Source organism: Miscanthus floridulus, chromosome 19 (assembly GCF_019320115.1).
Source record: "Miscanthus floridulus cultivar M001 chromosome 19, ASM1932011v1, whole genome shotgun sequence".
NCBI classification, from domain to species: Eukaryota; Viridiplantae; Streptophyta; class Magnoliopsida; order Poales; family Poaceae; genus Miscanthus; species Miscanthus floridulus.
The window spans coordinates 74,960,923-74,985,144 of NC_089598.1; the positions used below are offsets into that span (position 1 = coordinate 74,960,923).

Below are 24,222 nucleotides of genomic sequence, written 5' to 3' on the forward strand. Positions count from 1 at the left end.
TCTGCCCCCTGTGACAGAAATCCCCACTCGCTTCGCCCATCGTGGCTTCATCGAGCCATCCGCCACTGCGCCGCGCTCCTTTCCCCGCCACGCCCACTCCACCTCGCTGCACCCCATCCCCTTCCGCGTCATGCCCCGTCCCCCGCAGCTGCGCACCGTGCCCTATCCCCCACCGCACCGAGGTGCCGCCGCTACCGTAGTTCCCCACCAAGAAGGCCGTGGCCGCCGCGGCGCGTGACCTCAGCAAGGAGATGTTGCGCTGAAAGCGCATGATACAAACATATATTTCAAGTGTTTCAGATGTATGTTGTAAGCATTTCATATAGATGTTGTAAAAGTAGATCCGGATATTGCATATGTTGCAATTGTTATATACGTATGTTGCAAGAGTCTGTTTAAAATGTTTCATATGTTTTAGATGTATGTTGCAAGTGTTTTATCTAGATATCGCATATATTCTATAGGTTGCAAGTGTATGTTTGAAATGTTTCAGCTGTTTCAAACGTATATGAAGCGTTTCATGTTGCAGTCATATACTCTCGGATAAGACGGCCGGAGCAGGCGGGACGCATAGATTCCCGCGTGCGAGCGTGATACGAAGCAGGCACAGAAAGCGGCCACAGGCGGTCCCGCGGTCCTCACGTGCATGCACGCAGGAAACGGAGCGGCACGAAAGTTGGCGCGGTGTTTCCTGCGTACTAGGGATGGAGGTGTGGCGTTTCAGACGGCCAGAGGTCCGGCACTAGTATATCTCTCTTTTTACCGATGAGACACCGCACAGTGCCCATAACAAGCCGTTTTTTTCTTTGCGCCGTTCTCAACCGCTAACTGTTTTAGGTTATTTTTTTTTGCACACCTCTGGTTCCTTGATCGAAAATAGTAGCTTTGTTAACTTCTAGTTCATTTTAATAGGGGAAAGAAAAATAGTTTCGAGATCAGTCCTAAGTTTTCAGAGCTTGAGACGAAACCAAAATTCAGAGGCCCCGTGCATATATTGATAGTAACAATACTATCCGTCAATATTTCTTTTATAAAATGTTTCTGATAAACACTTAGTTTCGTATGCAAAAGCAATATTCATACAAATAATTCATACATATTAAAGTCAATTCGTTTGGATATTTTGAAGTACTTGAATTACTATTAAAAAACATGGATAGACCATCTCTGTGATAGGTATCAATTCATCTACTTGTGCTCTCTTTTTCTTTTTCTCATTGCTGAAAAACATACTTTCTTGATGGACATGATGCTGTTAAAATTTAGAGAAAGAATTAGCTCAAAAAATTAACATTGACCTGCTGTACACCATAACTTACTTAAATCCAAAACTAAGTCATTTTTTTGTATGGTTGTACCCTACCTTCAAGCGAGCACGAGCAAGGAATCAACAATTATGCATTATGATTCAGTGCTATAGCGGTGAGGACACTCCTGCAATCGGTTAAATTTATCCAATATAATCACGTTCAATTCCAGAGCACAGAGCAGGCTAGCAGAGGATGCACAAATTTAATTAAATCCCCAGCATTGGGGTTTTGGGGACTTGGTGCATTCCTGGATCATACTCATACACAACAGAAGCTTGTCGGGTAACGCGTCTTGTGTCAGCGCTGTTGGTGATCGTGGATTCGCGTCACATGTTGTCCCCGGCCCACCACACGTCTCGTGTCACTGACGCGTACGAGGACTCGAGGTCAAGGAGTCGCGTGTCGCTCGCCAACTCGTTTTTTTTTAACCTGGTAAATTTTATTACTCAGATGCTAACAGATCGTTAGCAACAGTTACACGAATGCTCTCAGGCAAAGAACTTATAGTTCGTTCTTCCCACGAGTGACCCAGAACAGCTAGCTCGTGAGCAGCTTGATTACAGTTTCTACCCTTAAACTGGCACACATGACTAAGAAACGAAAACGAAACTAGAGACTTGATTTCCTCTACTAAATGTCCAACTGTGGTATCATCTAAATTATCGGAGTTGATCGCACGTACCGCCTTCAGAGAGTCTGATTCCACAATGAGGTGCCCAATGCCCAGATTGATAATCCGTTTGAATTCCCTGGAGACAAGCGAGGAGCTCTGAATGAAAGGCGTTTAACAGGTGATCAACCTTTCCTCTGCCGGCTGAGACCACATCGCCATCACTGTCTAATCAAAAATCCCCAAGCAGCCAAGAAAGAGCCGTCGCAATTTAGCTTCAGAGAACCCGGCTGTGGTTTGCTCCATCGTTCACTGCGCCTTGCCGGACCACCAACAGTAATGTTCGTTTCACTCTTCAGAGTAGACTCAGCCTCCGCAACATAGGCGTTCGTGCTTCTGGCAATCAATTCAGCACTGCGTCTTCGTCCCTCTTCCCTGATATTGTTTCTTTCATTCCATAAATTCCAAAGTGCAGTAATAATTTTTTTTTCTCGAATACGCAGGAGAAGTTGCGTTATCATTGTATTATAGAGAGGAAATAAAGGCCCGAGTACATTACATTACCAACTCATGCCGGTACCATACATGAGAAGGTTGGGACACTTACAACATTATCACCTATGAGGCATCTGACGATCGACAACTAGGCACAAGCACCTAACCAGAGGTCCCTACCCTCATCTAACCGAAGTGCTTGGAGCTTCTTAGCTCCAGCCAAGCACCACAGTTTGTACTCATCTCTAAACTGTCTCAAGATCTCGTTAACGGATGGAGTAGCTCCATCAAAGACACAAGAATTGCGGTGTTTCCATATCAGCCAAGATGTCACAATGATTAGCAAATTAACCCCTTTTTTGTACTCCTTCTTGACTCTACGGATGCACTTGGCCCACCAATCAACAAAGCTATGTTTATTCTGTTGTGGTACTGCTTCATCCATCTCCATAGGAGAAAGGATGCTGAACCATATTTGACTGTGAGAACACACAATTAGTGAGCAGGTGTTGAATAATCTCCTCCTCTTGGTCACATAATGGACATCTCTTTGGATGTGACAAGTCCTAGGTGAGCAAGCTAATCCGCTGTCCAACATCGGTTTCTGATGGCGAGCCAAATAAAAAATTTCAGTGGCCCATGACTTCCATAACGTCACCAAGGCTCAAATGTCACTGAACCATAGAAGAAAGTCTAGCTCGGTAGGTAGACTTGGCGGAGTATGTTCCAGAGGCATCAAATCTCCAAATATATTGATCATCATCCTGGGAGAGCGCAACCTCCCTAAGACCATCCCAAAGGTGCAAGTACTCTGAGAGTCCTGATCATGGACAGGCCTCCCTGAATATCACTCACGCAAGCATTATTTCCAAGTGTCTCTGCCACTGTTCTTTTAGTTTTACTTTGAGGTCTGACACAAGCAACCACTGTAGGTACCAACTCAGAAATGAAACATTCATGGAGCCATCGATCTGTCCAAAACAGTGTGTTGTTGCCATTTCCAACTTGGTTTGTTACTGCAATAAAGAATAATGCCAATGTGTTAGCATGACAAGGCTATTCCAAATCAACCCAAGGACGATCAGCTCGAGTTTTCTTGAGCCATTGCCATCGCATCTGCAGGGCCCAGCTCATGGCCTCAAGATTAAGTATGCCAAGGCCTCCAAGGTCAATCGGTTGTTGTACCTTCTCCCAAGCAACCAAACAGCAGCCTCCATTAGCCTGCTCCCTGCCCTTCCAAAGGAATCCTTTTCTGAATTTGTTAATCAATTTTATAAACCACTTTGGGACATTTATAGCGACCAGGAGATACACCGGAATAGCTAAGAGCACATATCTCACTAGAGTAGCACGACCAGCCCTATTCATGAGGGCGGCTTTCCAACTTGGGCGCTTATCTGCAGTCTTCTCAACCCAAGGCATCAAAGCTGCTTTGCTAAGTTTCTTGTTTGAAATCGGGAGCCCCAAATAAGTGCAAGGGAATTCTGAAATTGTACATGGCAGCGTGTTGCTAACTTCTGCCAAAGTATCATCTCTACATTGAATCGGAATAATACAGCTCTTACCAAGGTTGGTTTTCAGGCCCGAGGCTTCACCAAAGATATCTAGGATCGCTTTGGTAACATGTAACTCTTCCTCCAAGGGCTTAATAATCAGGGCAACATCGTCGGCATAAAGAGGGAGTCTTTGCCTAGCTGTCCGGTTAGAGAGCGGCTGCAATAGGCCCAAATCACTAGCTCTGACAAAAAGACTGTTCAAGACATCCATCACAATTATAAACAACTTTGGAGATAATGGATCTCCTTGCCGGAGGCCGCGCTGATGTTTAATTAATTCCCCTGGTTCACCATTGAGCAAAACTCTTGTGGTAGAGGTGGTGAGAAGGTTAGAGACAAGATTGCACCAAGTGGCTCCAAAACCCAAATGTGTCAACACCTCCAATAAAAAAAAAGCCCAGGACACCGAATCAAAAGCCTTTGATAAGTAGACACCGATTGTCCTTTCCTTTCAGAATGAAGTCAGCTGCATCCCAAGGACAGTGAAGCTTTGCCAGCTCTGATCTCTCCATCTCCAAGTTCAATAATCCCCAAACTTGCTTTGCTACACTACACTTAAAGAACAAGTGCCCTGCATCCTCACCAACGCTATTACAAGTTGCACATCTTTCCTCAATCTTCATACCTCTGTGAACAAGGTTACTTCTGAGGGGATGTGAATTGTGTGTCATACGCCAAAAGAAATGCTTCAGCTTGTTTGGGCACTTGAGTTGCCAAATTCTTCTCCAAACTGAATCAGGGGCGTTCCTGCTCCCTCCTGCAGTGCATCTGTTGCGTAGCAGGCTAGTTCGAAACACCTTATACGCGCTTTTCACACTGAACCATCAAAATGCCACGCCAACGTGTCTTCTCTGCCCTCATGCATTGGCGGTGCCAAAATCAATGCCGCATCCTCAGGCCAGAAGGTCTCTTGTACCAAATCACGGTCCCATCCATCAACTACGGGATCAAAAAGTTCAGAGACCCGAGTAAGTAGAGAAGCACCTCTTGGCGTGATCGGCCTTCTGGAGAAGTCCCTCGGAAGCCACGGATCCTTCCAAATATTCAGGTTATACCCATCTCCGACACGCCAAATCATGCCCTTTTTAATCAACTCTAATCCGTGAAGGATACTTCTCCAGCAATATGACATTCCGTCCTTCGGTTTGGCGTCTATGACATTTGAGTTTGCATAATACTTTGCTTTCAACACACGCGCGCACCGTGACTCCGGGTTGTTCCACAGACGCCGGGCTTGCTTTGCTAGCATTGCTATATTAAAGCCAAGGATATCCTTGAAGCCCAGACCGCCCTCATATTTTGGTGCCATCAGTCGTTCCTTGCTTAGCCAGTGTATTTTGTGTTTACCTTTACCCTCCTGCTGATTCCACCAAAATCGGCAGATCATCGTGCTAATTTGGTCACAAAGACCCTTGGAGAGATCAAAACAACCCATGGCAAAAGTTGGAATCGCCTGAGCAACCGCTTTAATTAAAATCTCCTTACCAGCCCAAGACAAGAATTTTTCATTCCATCCTTGTATTCTTTTCCAGATACGATCTTTTAAGTACGCAAATGTACCAGATTTCGACCGACCCACATGGACTGGTAGACCCAAATACCTTTCGCTCATAGTCTCCTTTGTTACCTCTAGAATGTCATAGACTAACTTTTTCTGCCTTGGTTTTGTATTCCGACTAAAGAGCACAGCTGACTTTGCTTTATTAATTATTTGTCCTGAGAACTGTTCATAGAGCTGGAGTATATTCTGCAGCTGCCTGCTATCCCCCTCTGTTGCACGAATTAGAATAAGTGAACCATCGGAAAACAGTAGGTGTGATATGCTTGGCTCATTCTGACAGAATTTAACCCCGGCTAATGAACCATCTCTCTCTCCTTTCTTAAGCAAAGATGGGAAAGCTTCAGCGCAAAGGAGGAAAAGGTATGGTGACAGGGATCGCCCTGCCTCAACCCTCTTTGTGGCATAAAGCTTGCCGAAAGCTCTCCATTCAATTTAACCTTGTAAGACACTGTTGTAACACAATTCATAATTAGCTGAATCCACTCCTCATCAAACCCCCGTCTCCTCATCATATTTTGTAAGAAATTCCATTCAACCCTATCATAGGCTTTACTCATGTCAAGTTTCAAAGCCGCGTACCCCAAATCACCCTCCCGTTTATTCAACAGATAATGAGTCAACTCATAAGCCACAATTATATTGTCTGAGATCAATCTCCCATGCACAAACGCACTTTGATTTGGAGTAATGATCTCATGAAAATATTCTTGCTGACTCATTGGGAAGCCGGGTGGGCCTTGGGGAGATGGCGAGTCAGCGATTCGGTGGTAGATGGCTTTACGCATACACCAACTACTTTAGGCCTTGGCCCTTGGGCAAGCGGGCAACGCTTCGCTGCTGGACCTTGACAGTTGACATGCCATATACATACAGTGTACATATCTAGGGTGGGGTCTCTTGGAATTGGTGCCCTGGGTGGCCACCCTGCTTGCCCTCCCAGGGCCAGCTCTGAATAGCTCGTTGCAACGTGTTCCCTCCGATGTTGTTCACGGTTGAGGTCGCCCTGTGCACGCTGTCGTGCATTGAGTGTGTCCCATGCATCCCTGTGATCTCCGATCGGATGGTGGACTGACTCCTCGCGAGGGTTAGGAATGGCAGGTCGATGCTTGCCTATTCCTTCGCAAAGTCACTGACACAGCATCGAGCTGCATGGTAGTGAGGCGTCATGTTGTTGGCGACGACTTTGTGTGACACATGATCGCGTATATATGGTTGCTCTTGGGCAACTACTTCGCTAGGTTCTAGATGAGCATTTGGAGTTTTCGATGTGACCGATGTGCGTGCTCTGTAGAAGATAGGTGCAGATCATCGAGAATCTGCATTGCTGCTTCTAGGTTCTTGGTTTGGTCAAAGGTGGATCTGGACATCATTGTCCTCATGCAGGATGGATTCCTGGGTGCGTCTACCCCTTCTTTGGAGGTCTTCATTGTGGTCTTGGCGATTGAGTTCACGCTTGAGATCTTGTTGGTGCCAGAGTTCTTGGCATTCGTCCCTCAGTCAGTTGAGCCACTGCAGGAGTCGATGTTGATGTTGTTCAGCCATCTTGACCTCGGCCTAGGGCGTTGAGCTCTTGGAGGGTGATCCAATATATATCAACATGGCTAGGGCTATGTTGAGGGGTGTTCTCGGTGTTTCCTGCTGCCGCTGACCAGATGACCACATTGGCCTGGCGGCCATTGAAATCTGACTTTGCCATGAAGTAATCCTTTGAGGGGTAATGGCCCATCTCGCTTGCGTCATCGGAGTCTGAGAACTCTATCACTGGCGGCTCTAGAGCCTCTGTAGGGGCGGCTGCACCAGCCGCCCTTCCCAGGGTTCCAGCCGCCCTTCCCAGGGTGTTCCTACAGAGGGTGTCTCTGTAGAGGCGGTTTCCTGACCGCCCCTGTAGTGCCCTCTGTAGGGGCGGCTGGTGTTTTCAGCCGCCCGGAGTGGCTGATAATATCAGCCGCCCCTGTAGTGGACTTCTGTAAGGGCGGTTCAATCAAGAACCGCCCTACAGTGGATTTTCTAGCAAAAAAATAAATAATTCAAATTCCAAATGCACACATATGGTCCAAATGTCAATCCAGAACACAAATACAATAAATACCAATACTGATTTCAATCCCAATATATTCCAACTTTATCGAAGTGTTCAACCATTACATTAAAAGACAATATTGGTTCATAGTCCTAGCCATTCAACATAATAAGTTCTAGTAGTACATACATATATATAGGACATATAGATACTTATGTTGTCATCCTCTTCATGGCTGCAATTTATGCTGCCTCTTCACGTACAGCATGTGTTCAAAGCGCTAGTCTTCTCGGAGCTGAACTTATATTCCTACATGACCACAAAATGAATGAAGTTACAGAATAGGCTAAGAATCTAATTTTGCTAAATTACATTATATTTCAAGCAATAATAGCTGCCGAACAGAGCAAGATTAATGACTAAATAAATTACTCAAACTGAACTGCTTTTTGCATCAATGGAAATAAGTAGCCTATGTTCATAAATGAACGGCTTTTGGGAAATAATGATGACATTAATTTGACTGCATCAAGATGAAAGGTGCTTAACTGTTGTGCTGCAGAACTGCACTGCTGCTACTGTATTGAACCAGCTAAAGTTAAAGATTTTAATCTATATTTAAGGTTTTAAACTATATTGATAGCTAATAGAACAACGGTAAATCTGTTAGTGTCAACACACATGCTGCTATTGATCTAGTGCTACTGTCAACACACATGCAAGCATTCTATAAAGCTTAGTGCAAGAGAGACTAATAGCCAAAAATTCCTATTCATCATTACAAGCCAGTTGCAGATGCTGCTATGCAAAATATTTATGAACATAATCCAGCTTGCAAAAACAACTGACAAGCACTAAACAACATGAATGAATTAAGTAATTCTTAAGTGCTAGCATATGCATTAACCGAAATGACATATCTGGCTAGAGGAACAAACAAAGCACAAGTTAATATAAAGATTGTTCACTGTAGAATAAAAAGGGCCTAGCTGATGTCTCTGCTTGCAGAGTGCACAGAGAGATCCTAAAAGCATGGGTACCCACGAAAGTATGTACGCCGGGGATGGGGCTCGCTGTGGATGTAGCTGCCGGAGGAGGAGGAGCTCCCTGGCCGCTGAGGTCGCCGCGCCCTGTATCAATCCGGGCTCCAAGCCCTGTGCCGCCAAGCCTTCTCGGAGACAAACTTATATCTCTACGTGACCACAAAATTAATTTAGTTACAGAATAGGCTGAGAACACGGCTGTAAGGTAATTTAAATTTCACGATGGTCAAAGTTAACTTGAAACCAAATAGGTTCAAATTATCATGCTAATGCGAGATAAAGAACATACTGATATGAAGGTACTAATAGGCATAGAAAAAAAATCTGTAAAGAAAGAAATTATAATGCTGGCTGCATGAAGTATAGATAAATAAGCAGTCAACAAGTTACAGAATTGTTCTGCATGAAGTCCAGAGGAACAAATAATCACTGAGCAGTCATCACCTCTCAGGCATTCAGGCCCTTCAAAATCTGAAGCCTAACATAATATGGAGCAATGCCTGATCTAATTTCTAGATATGTTATCTTGCATTTTAAAATCATATTCCTAAAAATCTATAGTAGCAGAATCTTTAGTTTTCAAAACCTAAAACATAGTATGGTGCAAAGGCTATGATGTCCTGATTCCATATTATGTCTATTCCGTGTCTGCGGAATCTTTATATTTCTATTCCTAAAAATTTATGGTAGCATAATCTTTGCTTTCCAAAATCTGAAATTTTATTATACACTAGCATATCTTATTTTAGTACAGCTATGATGTCCTGATTCCATATTAATAAGATAGTGGCTAGAACTGAAGCAACAAGTGAACTGGTTTACCAAATATTAGATTGAACCTAAGAAATAAGATTAACTTCTAACTTAGCTCCTGAACGTTTGCTTTGCCGCTCTACTAATGCCTTTCGGTGTAAATCAATTTAGAGCTATACCTAGTAGTGAGAAGCTTTTTATAGGAGGAGATCTTAATGGGCATGTAGGTACTACAAGCGCAGGTTTCGAGGCAGTTCATGGAGGTTTTGGGTATGGTAGTAGGAATCAGGAGGGGGAGGAAGTTCTGGACTTCGCGGTAGCTTTTGACTTGATGATAGCCAACACTTTCTTTAGAAAGAGAGAATCTCATCTAGTGACCTTCAGTAGCGGACAACACTGTAGCCAGATTGACTTTGTCCTCGCAAGAAGAAAGGACAAACGAGCATGCTTGGATTGCAAGGTGATACCAGGGGAGTGTGTTGTTTCTCAACATAAGCTTTTGGTGGCAGATTTTCGTTTTCAGGTGCGTGCCCGTAGGGATAAACAAGCTAAGATTGAAAGAACAAAGTGGTGGAAACTGAAAGGGGAGACGTCAGAGGTATTTAGGGAAAGGGTTATCAAAGAGGGCTCTTGGAAGGAAGAAGACGACATAAACAATATGTGGGACAAGATGGCAACTAACATTCGGAAGGTAGCCTCAGAGGTGTGTGGAGTAACCAAAGGAAGGGGACGCGAGGCTAAAGATACTTGGTGGTGGAACGAGGAAGTCCAAAGGGCTATTAAGGAGAAGAAAGAATGCTATAGACGCTTATACCATGACAGGAGTGTGGACAACATAGAGAAGTACAAGGTGGCAAAGAAGACTGCAAAGCGAGCTGTAAGTGTGGCAAAGGGTAGAGCGTACGAGGATCTTTACCAACATTTGAGTACGAAGGAAGGAGAGAAGGACATTTATAGGATGGCTAGGGTTCGTGAGAGAAAGACACGGGACTTCAACCAAGTTAAGTGCATTAAGGATGAAAGGGAGCATCTCTTGGTAAAGGAGGATGAGATCCGACATCGATGGCAAGAGTATTTTGACAAATTGTTCAATGGTGAGAATATGGACACAACCTTTCAGTTGGATGACTCTTTTGATGACACCAATAGGCGCTTTGTGCGGAGAATCCAAGAATCTGAGGTCAGAGAGGCGTTGAAAAGGATGAAAGGAGGTAAGGCGATGGGACCGGATGGTATCCCAATCGAGGTGTGGAGATGCCTCGGGGACATAGCTGTAGTATGGTTAACCAAGCTGTTCAACCATATTTTTCGATCGAACAAGATGCCTGATGAGTGGAGGAGAAGTATATTGGTACCGATCTACAAGAATAAAGGAGATATTCAAAGTTGTACAAATTACCGGGGAATTAAGTTGATGAGCCATACTATGAAGCTATGGGAGAGAGTTATCGAGCATCGCTTAAGAGCAATAACGCGGGTCTCTATGAACCAATTTGGTTTCATGCCCGGAAGGTCAACCATGGAAGCCATTTTCTTAATAAGACAAGTTATGGAGCGGTATAGGGAGAAGAAGAAGGACCTACATATGGTTTTTATTGACTTGGAGAAGGCTTATGATAAAATACCAAGGAATGTTATGTGGTGGGCTTTGGACAAACATAAAGTCCCAACGAAGTACGTCGGGCTCATTAAGGACATGTACAGCAATGTTGTGACTAGAGTTCGAACAAGCGATGGAGACACGGATGAATTCCCGATTAAGATAGGACTACATCAAGGGTCAGCTTTGAGCCCTTATTTGTTTGCTTTAGTGATGGATGAGGTCACAAGGGACATACAAGGGGACATCCCTTGGTGTATGCTTTTCGCGGACGATGTAGTGCTAGTTGATGAAAGCCGGACAGGAGTGAATCAGAAACTGGAGTTATGGCGGGAGACCTTGGAGTCCAAAGGTTTTAGACTTAGTAGAACTAAAACTGAGTATATGAGATGTGACTTCGGCACTACTACTCGGGAGGAGGAAGATGTTAGTTTGGAAGGTCAAGTAGTGCCTAGGAAGGATACCTTTCGATATTTAGGATCAATGCTACAGAGGGACGGGGATATTGATGAAGATGTTAGCCATAGAATCAAAGCAGGGTGGATGAAGTGGCGGCAAGCGTCTGGTGTCCTATGTGACAAAAGGGTACCACAGAAGCTAAAAGGCAAGTTTTATAGGACGGCGATTAGACCTGCTATGTTGTATGGTGCAGAATGTTGGCCTACGAAAAGACGACATATTCAACAGCTAAGTGTCGCGGAAATGCGTATGTTGCGTTGGATTTGCGGTCATACAAGAAGGGATCGAGTTCGGAACGATGATATACGTGAGAGATTAGGGGTAGCACCAATTGAAGAAAAGCTTGTCCAACACCGGTTGAGATGGTTTGGACATGTGCAACGGAGACCTCCAGATGCACCGGTGCGTAGTGGAATCCTAAGTCAGGATAGTAACGTGAAGAGAGGCAGAGGAAGACCGAAGTTGACTTGGGTAGAGGCAATAAAAGGAGACTTGAAAGGATGGAATATACCCAAAGACTTAGCCTTAGATAGGAGTGCTTGGAAGACAGCTATTCACGTGCCTGAACCTTGATTGCTTCTGTTGGGTTTCAACTCTAGCCTACCCCAACTTGTTTGGGACTTAAAGGCTTTGTTGTTGTTGTAGTCTATGGAGATAATGATATAAGAACGCAGGAAGCTGCAAGGAAAAAAAGATGAACAGAGCCTCTATTCATAATTAAAAAGGGAAGAAAACAAAAGAACCATATTTTCATCATATAATTTATACAAAATTAATGTCTTCTATATATATGATATGATTGATAAATCATCTTGTTTTGGAACCTCCTCAAGTACTACTGCTCAGATTTGTTTCTCAAATGTTTTCCTGCTGGAAATTCAATACCTCAGCACAATACTTAGCTCTCAACTCTCTACTCTTAAACTATCATTTCAGGTGCCAATCTCAGGCTCTCAACATATACTGCCAACTCACGAAGATATATATGAACCTTTGATATCTGCTTTTTAATTACCCATTCTAATACTACAATAGTCAATGCTGCATTCTAATACTACAATAGTCAATGCTGCATTCTAGTACACACTGAAAAATCTTCCATAGTATACGCAATGCATACATGGAATGGTAAAGGAAGTAGGCAGGGGCGTGCGAGTACATGTACCTGTGAGCTCGAGTTTTGCCGGATGGGTGAAGCAAAGGCCATGGAACGAAGTACCGCCTGCAGAGGAGGAGCGGTCAAGAGCCCTCCGCCACCGCCGACTCCCTGGCTCGCGCTCGCCGCCGCTGCAGCTGCCTCCTCCCGACTGCGCCGACATGCCTTGAGGAACAGATAGCGGATCCATGCCTCCCTCGCCGGATCCACGCCTGAGCATCGCGGGGATGTGGGGAGAGGGCTCGGTGCGGGGCTGCGGGTTGCGGCGAGGGGTGCGGTGAAGGGCTGTGGGGAGGACGCGGTGCGGGGGATTGGGGAGAGGGCGTGGCGCTGTGCGGGGCTGCGGGATGCGACGAGGGGCGCGGAGCTGTGGGGAGGGCACTGTGTGCGGGGCTGTGGGGAGAGGGCTAGGGTTTCACTCCATTTTATATTCCATGGGCATAACGAAGGCCGTTGGATCTTGAATCGATGGTCAGCAATTTTGGGCTGAGCATAGTAACGGGTTCATTTTGAGGTTTAGGCCCATTACTGTCTTGTGTTATTTTTATTTTTAATTTCTAGTAAAGTTCATAGTTACTATTGCAATTAAATTTGTAAACTGTAAATGAATTCAAATGGAAAAAACGTCTGCTGCAAAGTTTAAAAAATCATCGAGATCTATAACTTTTATTTTGGTCATCTTGTCATTTGACAAAATTTGAACCTTTCAAATTTGAAATTTTAAAAAAATGACAAGTTCGAACCAAAATTTGAGACCCAAAATGATTTCAACATAAAAAGTGATGAATACCAAAGTTGTTCAACTCATTAATATCTACAACTTTTATTTTAGTCATCTTGTCATTTGACAAAATTTGAACATTTCAAATTTGAAAATTTAAAAAACGACAAGTTCAAACCAAAATTTGAGACCCAAATTGATTTCAACATAAAAAGCGATGAATACCAAAGTTGTTCAACTCATGAATATCTGCAACTTTCATTTTGGTCATTTCTTCATTTGATAAATTCTTAGCACACATTGTTCACTAATCTTACACATGTCTCATATAGTTTATAAAACCTTATGAGAGATGTGACATATTTGTGAACAATGTCATTACCACTTTGTCATATGAAGAACTGACTAATACAAAAGTTGTAGATCTTGATGAGTTATTCAACTTTGGTATTTATCACTTTTTCAGCTGAAATCATTTGGGGTACCAAAATCTTGTCTGAAGCTGCATTTTTTTGAAATTCAAAATTTAAATTGCTCAAACTTTTCATATGTATATATTGACAAAACCAACAAAATAAATTGATAGAGAATGATTTTAGAAAATTTTAAAAAAAAAATCAACAGATTTGGAGTTAGTATGAGGAAGAAAAACTAATTACAAAGTTGACCCACAGATTAAAAAAAGAAATCACACTGTTCACTATGATCATGTAAGGATCATCTAGAAGAGTGTAATTTCTCTTTTTAATCTGTGGGTAAACTTTGTAACTAGTTGTTCTCCCTCATACTAACTTCAAATGTGATGATTTTTTTTCTAAAAATTTCTAAAATCATGCTTCAACATTTAAGTTTGATAAAACTTGGATGTGACAATGTTTTACACATTTTAAAATTTGAAATTTGACAAGTTCAAACCAAATTTTTAAAGCCTAAATGATTTCATATGTAAAAGTGATGAATACAAAAGTTGTTCAACTCATCAAGATCTACAACTTTTATTTTGGTCATCTTGTCATTTGACAAAATTTGAACTTTTCAAATTTGAAATTTTAAAAAATGGCAAGTTCAAACCAAAATTTGAGACCCAAAATAATTTCAACATAAAAAGTGATGAATACCAAAGTTGTTCAACTCATTAATATCTACAACTTTTATTTTAGTTATCTTGTCATTTGACAAAATTTGAACCTTTTAAATTAGAAATTTTGAAAAACGACAAGTTCAAACCAAAATTTGAGACCCAAATTGATTTCAACATAAAAAGCGATGAATACCAAAATTGTTCAACTCATGAATATCTACAACTTTTATTTTGGTTATTTCTTCATTTGGCAAATTCTTAGCACACATTATTCACTAATCTTACACATGTCTCATATAGTTTATAAAACCTTATGAGAGATGTGTCACATTTGTGAACAATGTCGTTACCACTTTGTCATATGAAGAAATGATCAATACAAAAGTTGTAGATCTTGATGAGTTATTCAACTTTGGTATTTATCACTTTTTTAGCTGAAATCATTTGGGGAACCAAAATCTTGTCTAAAGTTGCATTTTTTTGAAATTCAAAATTTAAATTGCTCAAACTTTTCATATGTATATATTGACAAAACCAACAAAATAAATTGATAGAGAATGATTTTAGAAAATTTTAGGAAAAAAATCATCAGATTTGGAGTCAGTACGAGGAAGAAAAACTAGTTACAAAGTTGACCCACAGATTAAAAAAAGAAATCACACTGATGACTATGATCATGTAAGGATCATCTAGAACAGTGTGATTTCTCTTTTTAATCTGTGGGTAAACTTTGTAACTAGTTGTTCTCCCTCATACTAACTCCAAATGTGATGGTTTTTTTTTCTAAAAATTTCTAAAATCATGCTTCAGCATTTAAGTTTGATCAAAGTTGGATGTGACAATGTTTTACACATTTTAAATTTTGAAATTTGAAATTTGACAAGTTCAAACCAAATTTTCAAACCCTAAATGATTTCATATGTAAAAGTGATGAATACAAAAGTTGTTAACTCATCAAGATCTACAACTTTTATTTTGGTTATCTTGTCATTTGACTAAATTTGAACCTTTCAAATTTTAAAATTTGAAAAGAGACAAGCGGACACTGCAGCGGCGGCTGGTGATTGAGCCGCCCCTACAGATCAGCCCCAACTGTAGGGGTGGCTCAGGTTACCAGCCGCCCCTACAGTGCCATCTGTAGGGGCGGCTGGGTTGCTGGGGCCCGAGGACGCCTACTGTAGGGGTGGCTCAATCACCAGCCGCCTCTACAGTAAAAATGCTCCCATTTCTAATGTGAGAATCTAGCGTAGTGTATTGAGTAGGACCCAACCATGTTGTTGATTTGAGAGCAGGTGACATTTTAGATAGGAGGAGACTTTTCCCTGTGTGCCCTTATAAAAGATCGTAATTCCCTGTGTGCCCCTGAAAAAATTCAGCGGTCTTCAGCGCCACTACTCCAACTTTTTCGTGTCATCCATGCCACTTCTGTCAGTTTGGGCTCTAACGCCGTTAAACTGCAGGTGTGAAAAGACGAAAATGCCCTTAAGTTCAAATATGTTATTAATTTTTTTTGAGCATCTTAACGACTTCAAATGAAAAAACTCAAAACTAGAAAGTTGTAGATCTCGTCGAGATCTATAATTTTCATATAAATTTTTTTTTCATTTAATTTCGCAAAAAAATATGATTTGATATGAGACTTGCCATGTGCATGAAGCTTGAGTCGTGAGCGCTAGGGCTTTTAGGTGCAAACTTCATAGCAAGCGCATGCTGGTATGTAGCCGCCACATTCCTTAGGCCCATGGGGAACCTAGTGAGGATGTCATGCGGTGACTCCTTCTTGGCTATGTATGATCTCGATGAAAGGGATCTTACCAGGAAGTCAATGGCCCGGTCGAGGACATGTTCACGACCGTACTTGATGAAGAGGTCCTGGAGATGACGATCCATGTGAAGTGCGAGTGCAGGTGTATTAGCAGCCACGGCGTCCCCTGCTCGGCGAGGAACATGTAGAGGGGGTGCGACTCCTACATGATTTGCTCGGGATCTTGTAGATGCAGATAACCAAGTTGATCCACAATATAATCCAAATTGCTGAAGGAGATCATGGTGCCTGAAGAAAAGGTGTCACAATTATCGATGTTGGATATGATTTCCATTTGAAACACTTGAAAGTAATATGTGCATAAAGTTCCCCTACCTGGCACACCAAGTGTTGTAGGATTTACTGTCCGTCAGGTAATCAATGTTTTGTGTGCAGGGAATCAGAGGGATAAAACATGAGACACAAATTTATACTAGTTTGGGTATAGAGTACCCTGTGTCCAGTGGAGAATGCTTCTCATATGTCATATGCTTGGGTTTACAAAGGGCATTGATGAGTTTGTCAAGATTTCCCAGCGGTGCATGTGAAGTCTACAAATGGGTTGCCTCTACTTCCCCTTATATTGTCTGGGGGTAGGGTTGTAGATTAGATGCCGCATGACACATACCTACAATTTTCTAGTTTGTTATGGGGAGATCCTATCGGATCCGAGTAGATCAACACGATTTGCTTGGCTTCTAAGCCTATATATCTCGTCTTCCAAGTAGTTGATGTACCCTATCCGATTTGGTTCTTCCTTTGCAGGCTCATCCCACCGGCCCCATCCTATTCGGGCTTATCTTCTGGTGGCGAGGGTATCTTGGGCCCAATATACCTACAAGTGGTTGTGTTATATAAATTGTCTGTGTAAAATATTTACACAGGCAATTGGCTCAAGTTTGCCGTTAGTGTAAATCTATTTACACAAGTGGTTGGCTTATGACTACCGCCAGTTTAAATGGATTTACACAGGCGATGCTGGTAGAACTCTCCATTTTCACTAGCCTTTCGCATTGTCGGTTCCAAAACACGCCTATGAAATTTAAAAAGTGTCGCTAATAGAAACTCTTTCTATACTAGTGTATCCTCCTATGTCCCCAAATCTCTCACTTTCACTCTCATGATTTCTTAATTCGCTGAGCCTACGCCTCAAGCTTGAGCCTGATCCTAAGATTTTTGAGCTTAAGACCTCCTTAGGACTTGCTGCTCTTGTGTATAAGGTCATCCTTAAAGGCTTAGGACCTGCTCTATTTCATACACTTCAGATGCTGCTAATAGTTCTCAAGGCATTTAGTGACTTTTTTTGGATTGGATAGTGATGAAAATCAAGTGTTACAAATTTATGACTCAGTAAGGATCATTATAAAATCTATGGTGAAAAAACATGCTTACGTAATAAAGCATGGTTTAACACGCATGATCTATGACAAATAGGTTTTCATCACACAAACACTCTATATTTCATTGGTATGACGAAATTTTCATGATTTATGACGTAAACAAATCTTCATAGATCACCACGTGTTGTAGTGATAGCTTAACCAAAACTAAAATATAGCATTCAGGAAGAATTTTAAGTTAAAAAGTTTCAGAAGCTATGATACCAGATCCAAGCAAAATGGCTTATGATTGATCTTTAGCATCTATTTTAAAAATTACAAGACTTTTGGAGGTCCCTAAGAAAAAATAACACAGCCAAAAACTCAAATATAGCATTTTGGGAAGAATTTTAGTTTTAGAATTACAAAAGCTATACATGATACTAGATCCAAGAAAAAATTACATGATTTTTTAAGGTGTCTTGATCCTTCATTTTGGATCAATAAGAAAATGTACGCGAAGTGAGTCACACCAACAAGAATGACGTGACTCCACCGCCACATAAGCAAAATGTGTGGAAAGTGCTCGTGGTGATGCTAGCGTATCCATTGAACCACGCGAATATGGTGGAGAGTCGTGCTACGATTTTTGATGCGACTAAAAGGCCTAATTTTTAGAAATTTAATTTGAGACGTGCTTTTAAAGTTTTACTACACTTAAAATAAAAGAAAAACATTGGGGCAACCGGCATTGGTGTGGCCGGTAGTGGATGGTCGTTTGTGTAGGATCTTATTGTTCACACTAGCTAGTGGCAAAATTAAACATTTCTATCAGCACTAAAACTCGTGGAATGGTGAGTGTTCGTACTAAATCTGCCTATTCTGGAAATCAAGAGAGTTCATCTTGCATATGAAAATCCGATGAATTCGTTGGAACTGTCAATGCATTCATGATTTTTATTGTCTGTTGCTGCCTACAGGCATTTAAAAGTCACTTTCACAACAAGTTTGCTACCGTTGGTACACACGTGGTAGTGATGTAATACTAGTACAGAAATAATTTTTGAACATGGCTCTCATTTCTAAATAAAAGAGACGGACAACTTAGGAAACCTTTGTTCACATTGCCCGTTGTCGGTATGTCGTGTTTGTCGGGCTTCCTACCCTAGGAATTCCCGGTTCATTTTTTGTCACCTCTGGCCATATTTCATATCGCCTGAATCTTGTATATGTCCAGTTTCTGGTTCAACACTGGATTTCCGATGATTATTAAAGTAGACATCGAAATAACTCCTCGGAGCATCCGAAGAAGGAAGGCAAGAGACAGGGCATGGTGAGCAAAACAAGCTCAGCAGAGCTCAGCAGAGATCATATGTAATGGAACAGCGACCGCTGTCACGTCAACTCCTTGCTCATATATAAGCAGTGTTTCGCTCGATCGAGCAGCAGTGATTCCGTCCCTGCTTCGATTCTCTCTGCCAATTCTCCTGCTGTTCACGTCGGATAGGAGCTTATTCTTTTTTGTAGCAGAAGAGAGAAAAATGGCAAGGCGAGAAGACGACTCCTACACCAACGGGTCGGTGTTCGAGGTGTCCGCGGAGGAAGGGAGGAAGGACAAGTCGGAAGCGTACGCCATCGACGAGCCAAAGCCTGCTCAGGCAGAGGCTGATGACAATGCGCTCTGCGGCATGTCGGCCTCAGTTTCTTTCATTCAGCAGGTGATGATAATCATCTGTTTCTGTATATACCTAGCTGGCTAGCAGTGTGTCTCGTTGCATGCTTGCATTCCCTGACTAGATTTCTCTGCACTTGATTTCGCCATCATCCAGCTCATTGCGGAGTTCTTTGCAACGTTCTTCCTGATCTTCGCCGGCTGCGGGGTTATCACGGTGGACGACATGAACAGCATGGCCACGTTCCCAGGCATCGCCGTGGTGTGGGGGATGACCGTCATGGCCATGATCTATGCCGTTGGCCACGTCTCGGGCGCGCACATCAACCCCGCCGTCACCGTCGGCTTCGCCATCTCCGGCCGGTTCCCCTGGAGGAAGGCATGCATGCCATGTGTAGCTAAAAACTACACCGCATTGATTATTAGCCAGAGCTGCTGGTCCATCTCAGTCGGTCGCATGTTGATCATATGCACATGCGCAGCGCAGGTCCCGGCGTACATGCTGGTGCAGACGGTGGCCGCGGCGATGGCGAGCCTGGTGCTGCGGCTGATGTTCGGCGGGCAGCACCTGCGCGCCTCGGTGACGGTGCATGCAGACGGCGGTTCCAACATCCAATCGCTCGTGTTGGAGTTCTTCATCACCTTCTACCTCATGTTCGTGATCATGGCCGTGGCCACCGACGACCGAGCGGTAATATGTGTAGTATAATAGCAAAGCCATCCTTGCTGCTCGCATGCAACACATGTACGAACTGATGATGGACGCTTCTGCTGTGCAGGTCGGGCAGATGGCTGGGCTCGCGGTGGGTGGAACCATCATCCTCAACGCGCTGTTTGCTGGGTGCGTATGTCACTGCTTGCTTACTGGTCTCATCAGTTAACTAGCTAGGTTGTGCAACAAAACACCACCGGCATGCATGCGTTTCGTTAGATTTGAACTTTCTCGTTACTGATCGCGATGGACAGGCCGGTGTCTGGAGCGTCGATGAACCCGGCGAGAAGCATCGGGCCGGCGCTGGTGGGGAACAAGTACAGGTCGCTGTGGGTGTACATCTTCGGGCCGTTCGCCGGGGCGGCGGCCGGAGCGTGGGCGTACAATCTCATCCGCCGCACCGACAAGACGCTTGCCGAGGTCACCAACAGCGCCAGACAAACTAACTGATGCTCAACCGAGGAGGAGCCGTGTTCATGTTTTGGATCCAAACAACGTACACGTATGAGCGCGCGTGTCTATCTCGTCCCCGAGTGAATATATAATACAGTAATCTGCTGGTACATGTAGGGAGGTGCACCAGCCGTGCAGGAAGATGATGGTTTCAATGTCGACGCATTGTTGAGCTATGCATGATATTTTTTTTTCCGATCAATGCGTTATGCATGATATGATCGGCAAAAACACCATACACCAAATGAACTTGGATAAGAGATCACCTGAGGCGATGTTCGCTATGAATGTGAATCTACGTCATGTCACTACTACAAAAAGCATTTCTAGGGGCGGCTGGTAACCCTTTGTAGAGGCGGTTTGTCCAGCCACCCTTACGTAAGGGTCTCTATAAATCATGCATTTGTAGGGACGGTTCCCAGGCCGCCCCTACAAATCGATTTGTAGGGGCAGCTGGTGTTTCCAGCCGCTCCTACAAATCGATTTGTAGGAGCGGCTCGTATTACCAGCCGCCCCTACAAATCGATTTGTAGGGGCAGCATGTATTACCAGCTGCCCTTACAAACAGGTAATCTAGAACCACTCCTACAGTATGTTTTCCCGCAAATTTTTTTTTCAAATTTACAATTCAAAATCGCGTTGCCAAACGTCCCACGACCAATGTTCCGAACCGCGTTCGCGTTGCCGAACGCCCCGCGACCAACATTCCGAACCGCGTTCGCGTTGCCGAACGCCCCGCGACCGAGACTACAAGCACAAGAGTATTCTATAAACTACAATTACAAGTCCAATTCACAAGAATATATACAATCCATCATTAAATATATAAATTCCATACACATTGTTATCAACGTCCTAGAGCTAGTCTTTCAGTCTCACAAAGGTGTTGGTACTGAGGATTTGTACTTAACTCAGACTCTCGGTCATGGTAGGCGCCTCTAACGTGTACAATCTGGTCCAATATGAAGTTGCAAAGGTCGCCGATGAGCTCTAAGAGTTGGTTATCCTTATATGAGTCTCTTTTCGTTCCTTTCTCTTCTCTCCACTACAAGAGAACAAGTTTCGGTTTAGTATTTCATACCATTTACGAAGTTTTTATACTACGGGTGAAGAGGTTCAAACTTACCCTTAAGGAGTGTCTCCTGTAGGCACCGGTGTTACTCATTATAGAACATATATAGTATCCACAATGTACACTCCTAGCCTTCTGCTTGGGGCACTATGTGTTTTGCATATGAAAATGTTAAGTAATGCTTTTGACAGCCATGTAATGGAGTCCTGAAGAAGTAAGTTACACTTACCGCACATAGTGTTTTTATAGCCAACTTTTCCTTCCTTGCTGGATCATGCCTTCCATTATGATTAGTGACATAGAACCTAAATGCCCTGTTCGAATTATTTTAGCATATACAACTTGTTAGTATCCAAAAGTGAACATTATAAGTATGTATACAAACATATAAGCTAATGAGGATTGTCGATATGTATACGTCTTGAGAATTGATATGAAGTCTTTATATGTCACCATGTCCTTATCTAATGAATTAAAGACCCATGCCATGCTCCTCCCGACATCGACGGCTATACAAATCCAGTGGTTGCTGCATGGATTTAATCATAGAACTAGATAAGCTCTTTTGCATCGAATAAAATATATCGAACAAAGCTTTAAGTATAGAGTTGAGCTTACTCAAAGTTGTATGGTAGCCATATAGTAGAGTGTTGTTGAAGATTTTTGAAAGCCAGAGCAATGTATGCCGTAACCTTAAGGGATTCTTCCCTGAGTTTCGCCGTACGGATGTGCTCTTTCTCCCGAAGAGTCTTTGCAGCAGCTAGCTCTTTGGCATCAAGGGTCCACCGTTTAGGGTAATTGAAATTCGTTTGGGCTATAGCTTGAGGGTCCACATACCCGACTTTTACACTTGGCATTTGTTTGACAATGTGCACTTGCATTCTATAAATCACGGCGTGGGTTAGTTACAACAAAATTCAAAGATTACATTCATATCATATCGAGAGGACAATGACTTACAGGCACCACGTGCGAATTAGATTCATCTCCATTTCTCCTAGGTGAAAGCATGTTTGCATGTCATTGAAGTCAAAGACAATTTTCCCGGTTGGGCTTCTAAATGTGCTGGTGGGAAAGCATGCTTGTATGATATTTATGCTCATTGGGAGAACACGCAAGTACCAATCATGGAACCTTCTCATTCCAAGTGGTAGGCGCTGGATGTCCCGGTTTGGTAGGAAGGGCTTGCCTCTTTCATATGTTTTTGGGCAATCCTTTGACTATTTGATGGCATCAACATTTGGATACTGCTTTGCAATTTGGTGGACTTTGCTAGTGACAGCCTCCTCAGAACCCCGTGATGGGACTTTTTTAACTTGGTTCTCAGGCTTGAACTGGTCATGGGAATACCACTTGGACACCGACGAGACGTCTTTGATCGGAACATAAACTGGCCTTATGGTGATTGGATGCTTCTTTCGAAGTTCCCATTCAGGCATGTCCTCATCTTCTTGTGCTGCAGCTTCTTTAGGAGGCACTCGTTGTTCATGTATCGGCTGTGCTTGTTGAGAAGACTGTGGTATCTCATGATGCACATGCTCGGTACGAGCTGGAGAAGGTTGTGGCATCTCATCAAGCACATGCTCGCTAGGAGGCGGGGAAGAATGTGGCATCTTAGGAATGTGGGGTCACGAGACGGTGAAAATATCTCACCGACCTCAACAACTCGCTCCAAATTTGGGAGAGGGGGAGGCGACGAAGAAGCAGTCAATATAATGTCCTGTTTGTGCCAGAGGATGAACTGCCCCATAACATCTCCGAGTAACATTAGCCCCTCGGGAGTTGCGTAGTCTATCCTCCACTACATGAACTCGGGCTTCACTGTATGCACCTCGACCCTAGTGTAGTCCAGAGGTATCTTATTATTGTGGTGTAAGCCACCAGGAGGATGTGCCACACCCGTTGCCACCTCCATCACAGTGTTCTACCGGTCGCTGAGAAACACCAAGGTGCAACTAGTTGGTTCCCGTATGCGATCGACTGGGGTTGTGGCTGCAATGGAACCTTGGCTGCTAGGAACTTTCGGAGGGCTGCCAACTAATACCAGTTCTCCCGGCGGTGTCTCTAATATCCGTGGCTCCGTAGACAGTCCTTGCTCCTCTAGTGCCTTCGCAACTAGAGCCTTCACTTGGAGCTCAAGACTAGTCTCCCGGTCTCGACCATGTTTCTTATACATGTGCCTGTCCTCTTTGAATCCTTGCTTCCAGGTCATCCTTTTCCCTAGCCCCCTGGTGTGGCCTGTGTGCTCCTTGTTTCCCAAGCCAAGGCTAAGCTCGTCCCTCTCTCTGGAAGGATTGAATGAGCCCTTCTCCTTGTCTTCAGCATATTTCAATATCCTTGATACCGCCTCTTGGGTCTCTGGTTTATCAAACTTAAGATTACTGCCGGATGATTCTGTACTCCTCGCATATATCCAGTTCCTTGAGCGTACCTTCAAATTTGTCACATCGATATTCCCAGCAGCTGCGGCCTCTTCATCCATCTTCCTAAATTGTTTTTCCTTGGCATAGTAGCCACCGGGGCCTAGATGATGGTGGTGTTTGTTCCTCTTCGCCAGCTCGGTGTTACGAGCACTGAGCTCCAATGCCTCCAGTGAAGTCTTCTGAGCCACAAGCTCCTCCCATTGACTAGGAGTTATTTTACCGAACTCGTTGAAGGGAGTTAACCCCTTTTGGATATACTTCATGTTGAGCTCCGACCTCCAATGTCGGAATGACTCTCCCATCATCCTGATAGTATTTTTTTTACCAATTCATGCTTACCCTTCGAAAATCTAAAATTGACCTTCAGCTGCCTATCCCATAGTGCATTCTTTGTGTTCTCTG

General features: G+C 43.4%; 1 protein-coding gene and 1 long non-coding RNA gene across 2 annotated transcripts; one reads left to right on the forward strand and one right to left on the reverse strand.

The window, feature by feature from the left end:
* Window positions 1-7,632: 7,632 nt before the first annotated feature.
* Window positions 7,633-12,937, reverse strand: LOC136529622 (uncharacterized). The gene is made up of 3 exons (XR_010777376.1): window positions 12,573-12,937; window positions 8,597-8,744; window positions 7,633-7,861 (listed from the first exon to the last, which is right to left on the reverse strand). It is a non-coding gene; the product is annotated as an uncharacterized lncRNA (long non-coding RNA).
* Window positions 12,938-19,029: 6,092 nt separating this feature from the next.
* On the forward strand, window positions 19,030-20,387 carry LOC136529815 (aquaporin NIP1-4-like). Its single transcript, XM_066522878.1, has 5 exons — window positions 19,030-19,206; window positions 19,318-19,539; window positions 19,648-19,851; window positions 19,940-20,001; window positions 20,127-20,387. The coding sequence occupies exons 1-5, from the start codon at window positions 19,030-19,032 to the stop codon at window positions 20,320-20,322; spliced, it is 861 nt and encodes a 286-aa protein (XP_066378975.1). The 3' UTR covers window positions 20,323-20,387.
* The last annotated feature ends 3,835 nt before the right edge of the window (window positions 20,388-24,222 follow it).

What these genes read in the sequence shown, in the direction of transcription:
- LOC136529815 (XM_066522878.1), top strand. Translation starts at nt 19,030, where the DNA reads ATGGCAAGGCGAGAAGACGACTCCTACACCAACGGGTCGGTGTTCGAG. An exon ending in GCCGGTTCCCCTGGAGGAAG is followed by an intron (nt 19,540 to 19,647) that starts GCATGCATGCCA and finishes TGCGCAGCGCAG; the next exon opens with GTCCCGGCGTACATGCTGGT. An exon ending in CTCAACGCGCTGTTTGCTGG is followed by an intron (nt 20,002 to 20,126) that starts GTGCGTATGTCA and finishes CGCGATGGACAG; the next exon opens with GCCGGTGTCTGGAGCGTCGA.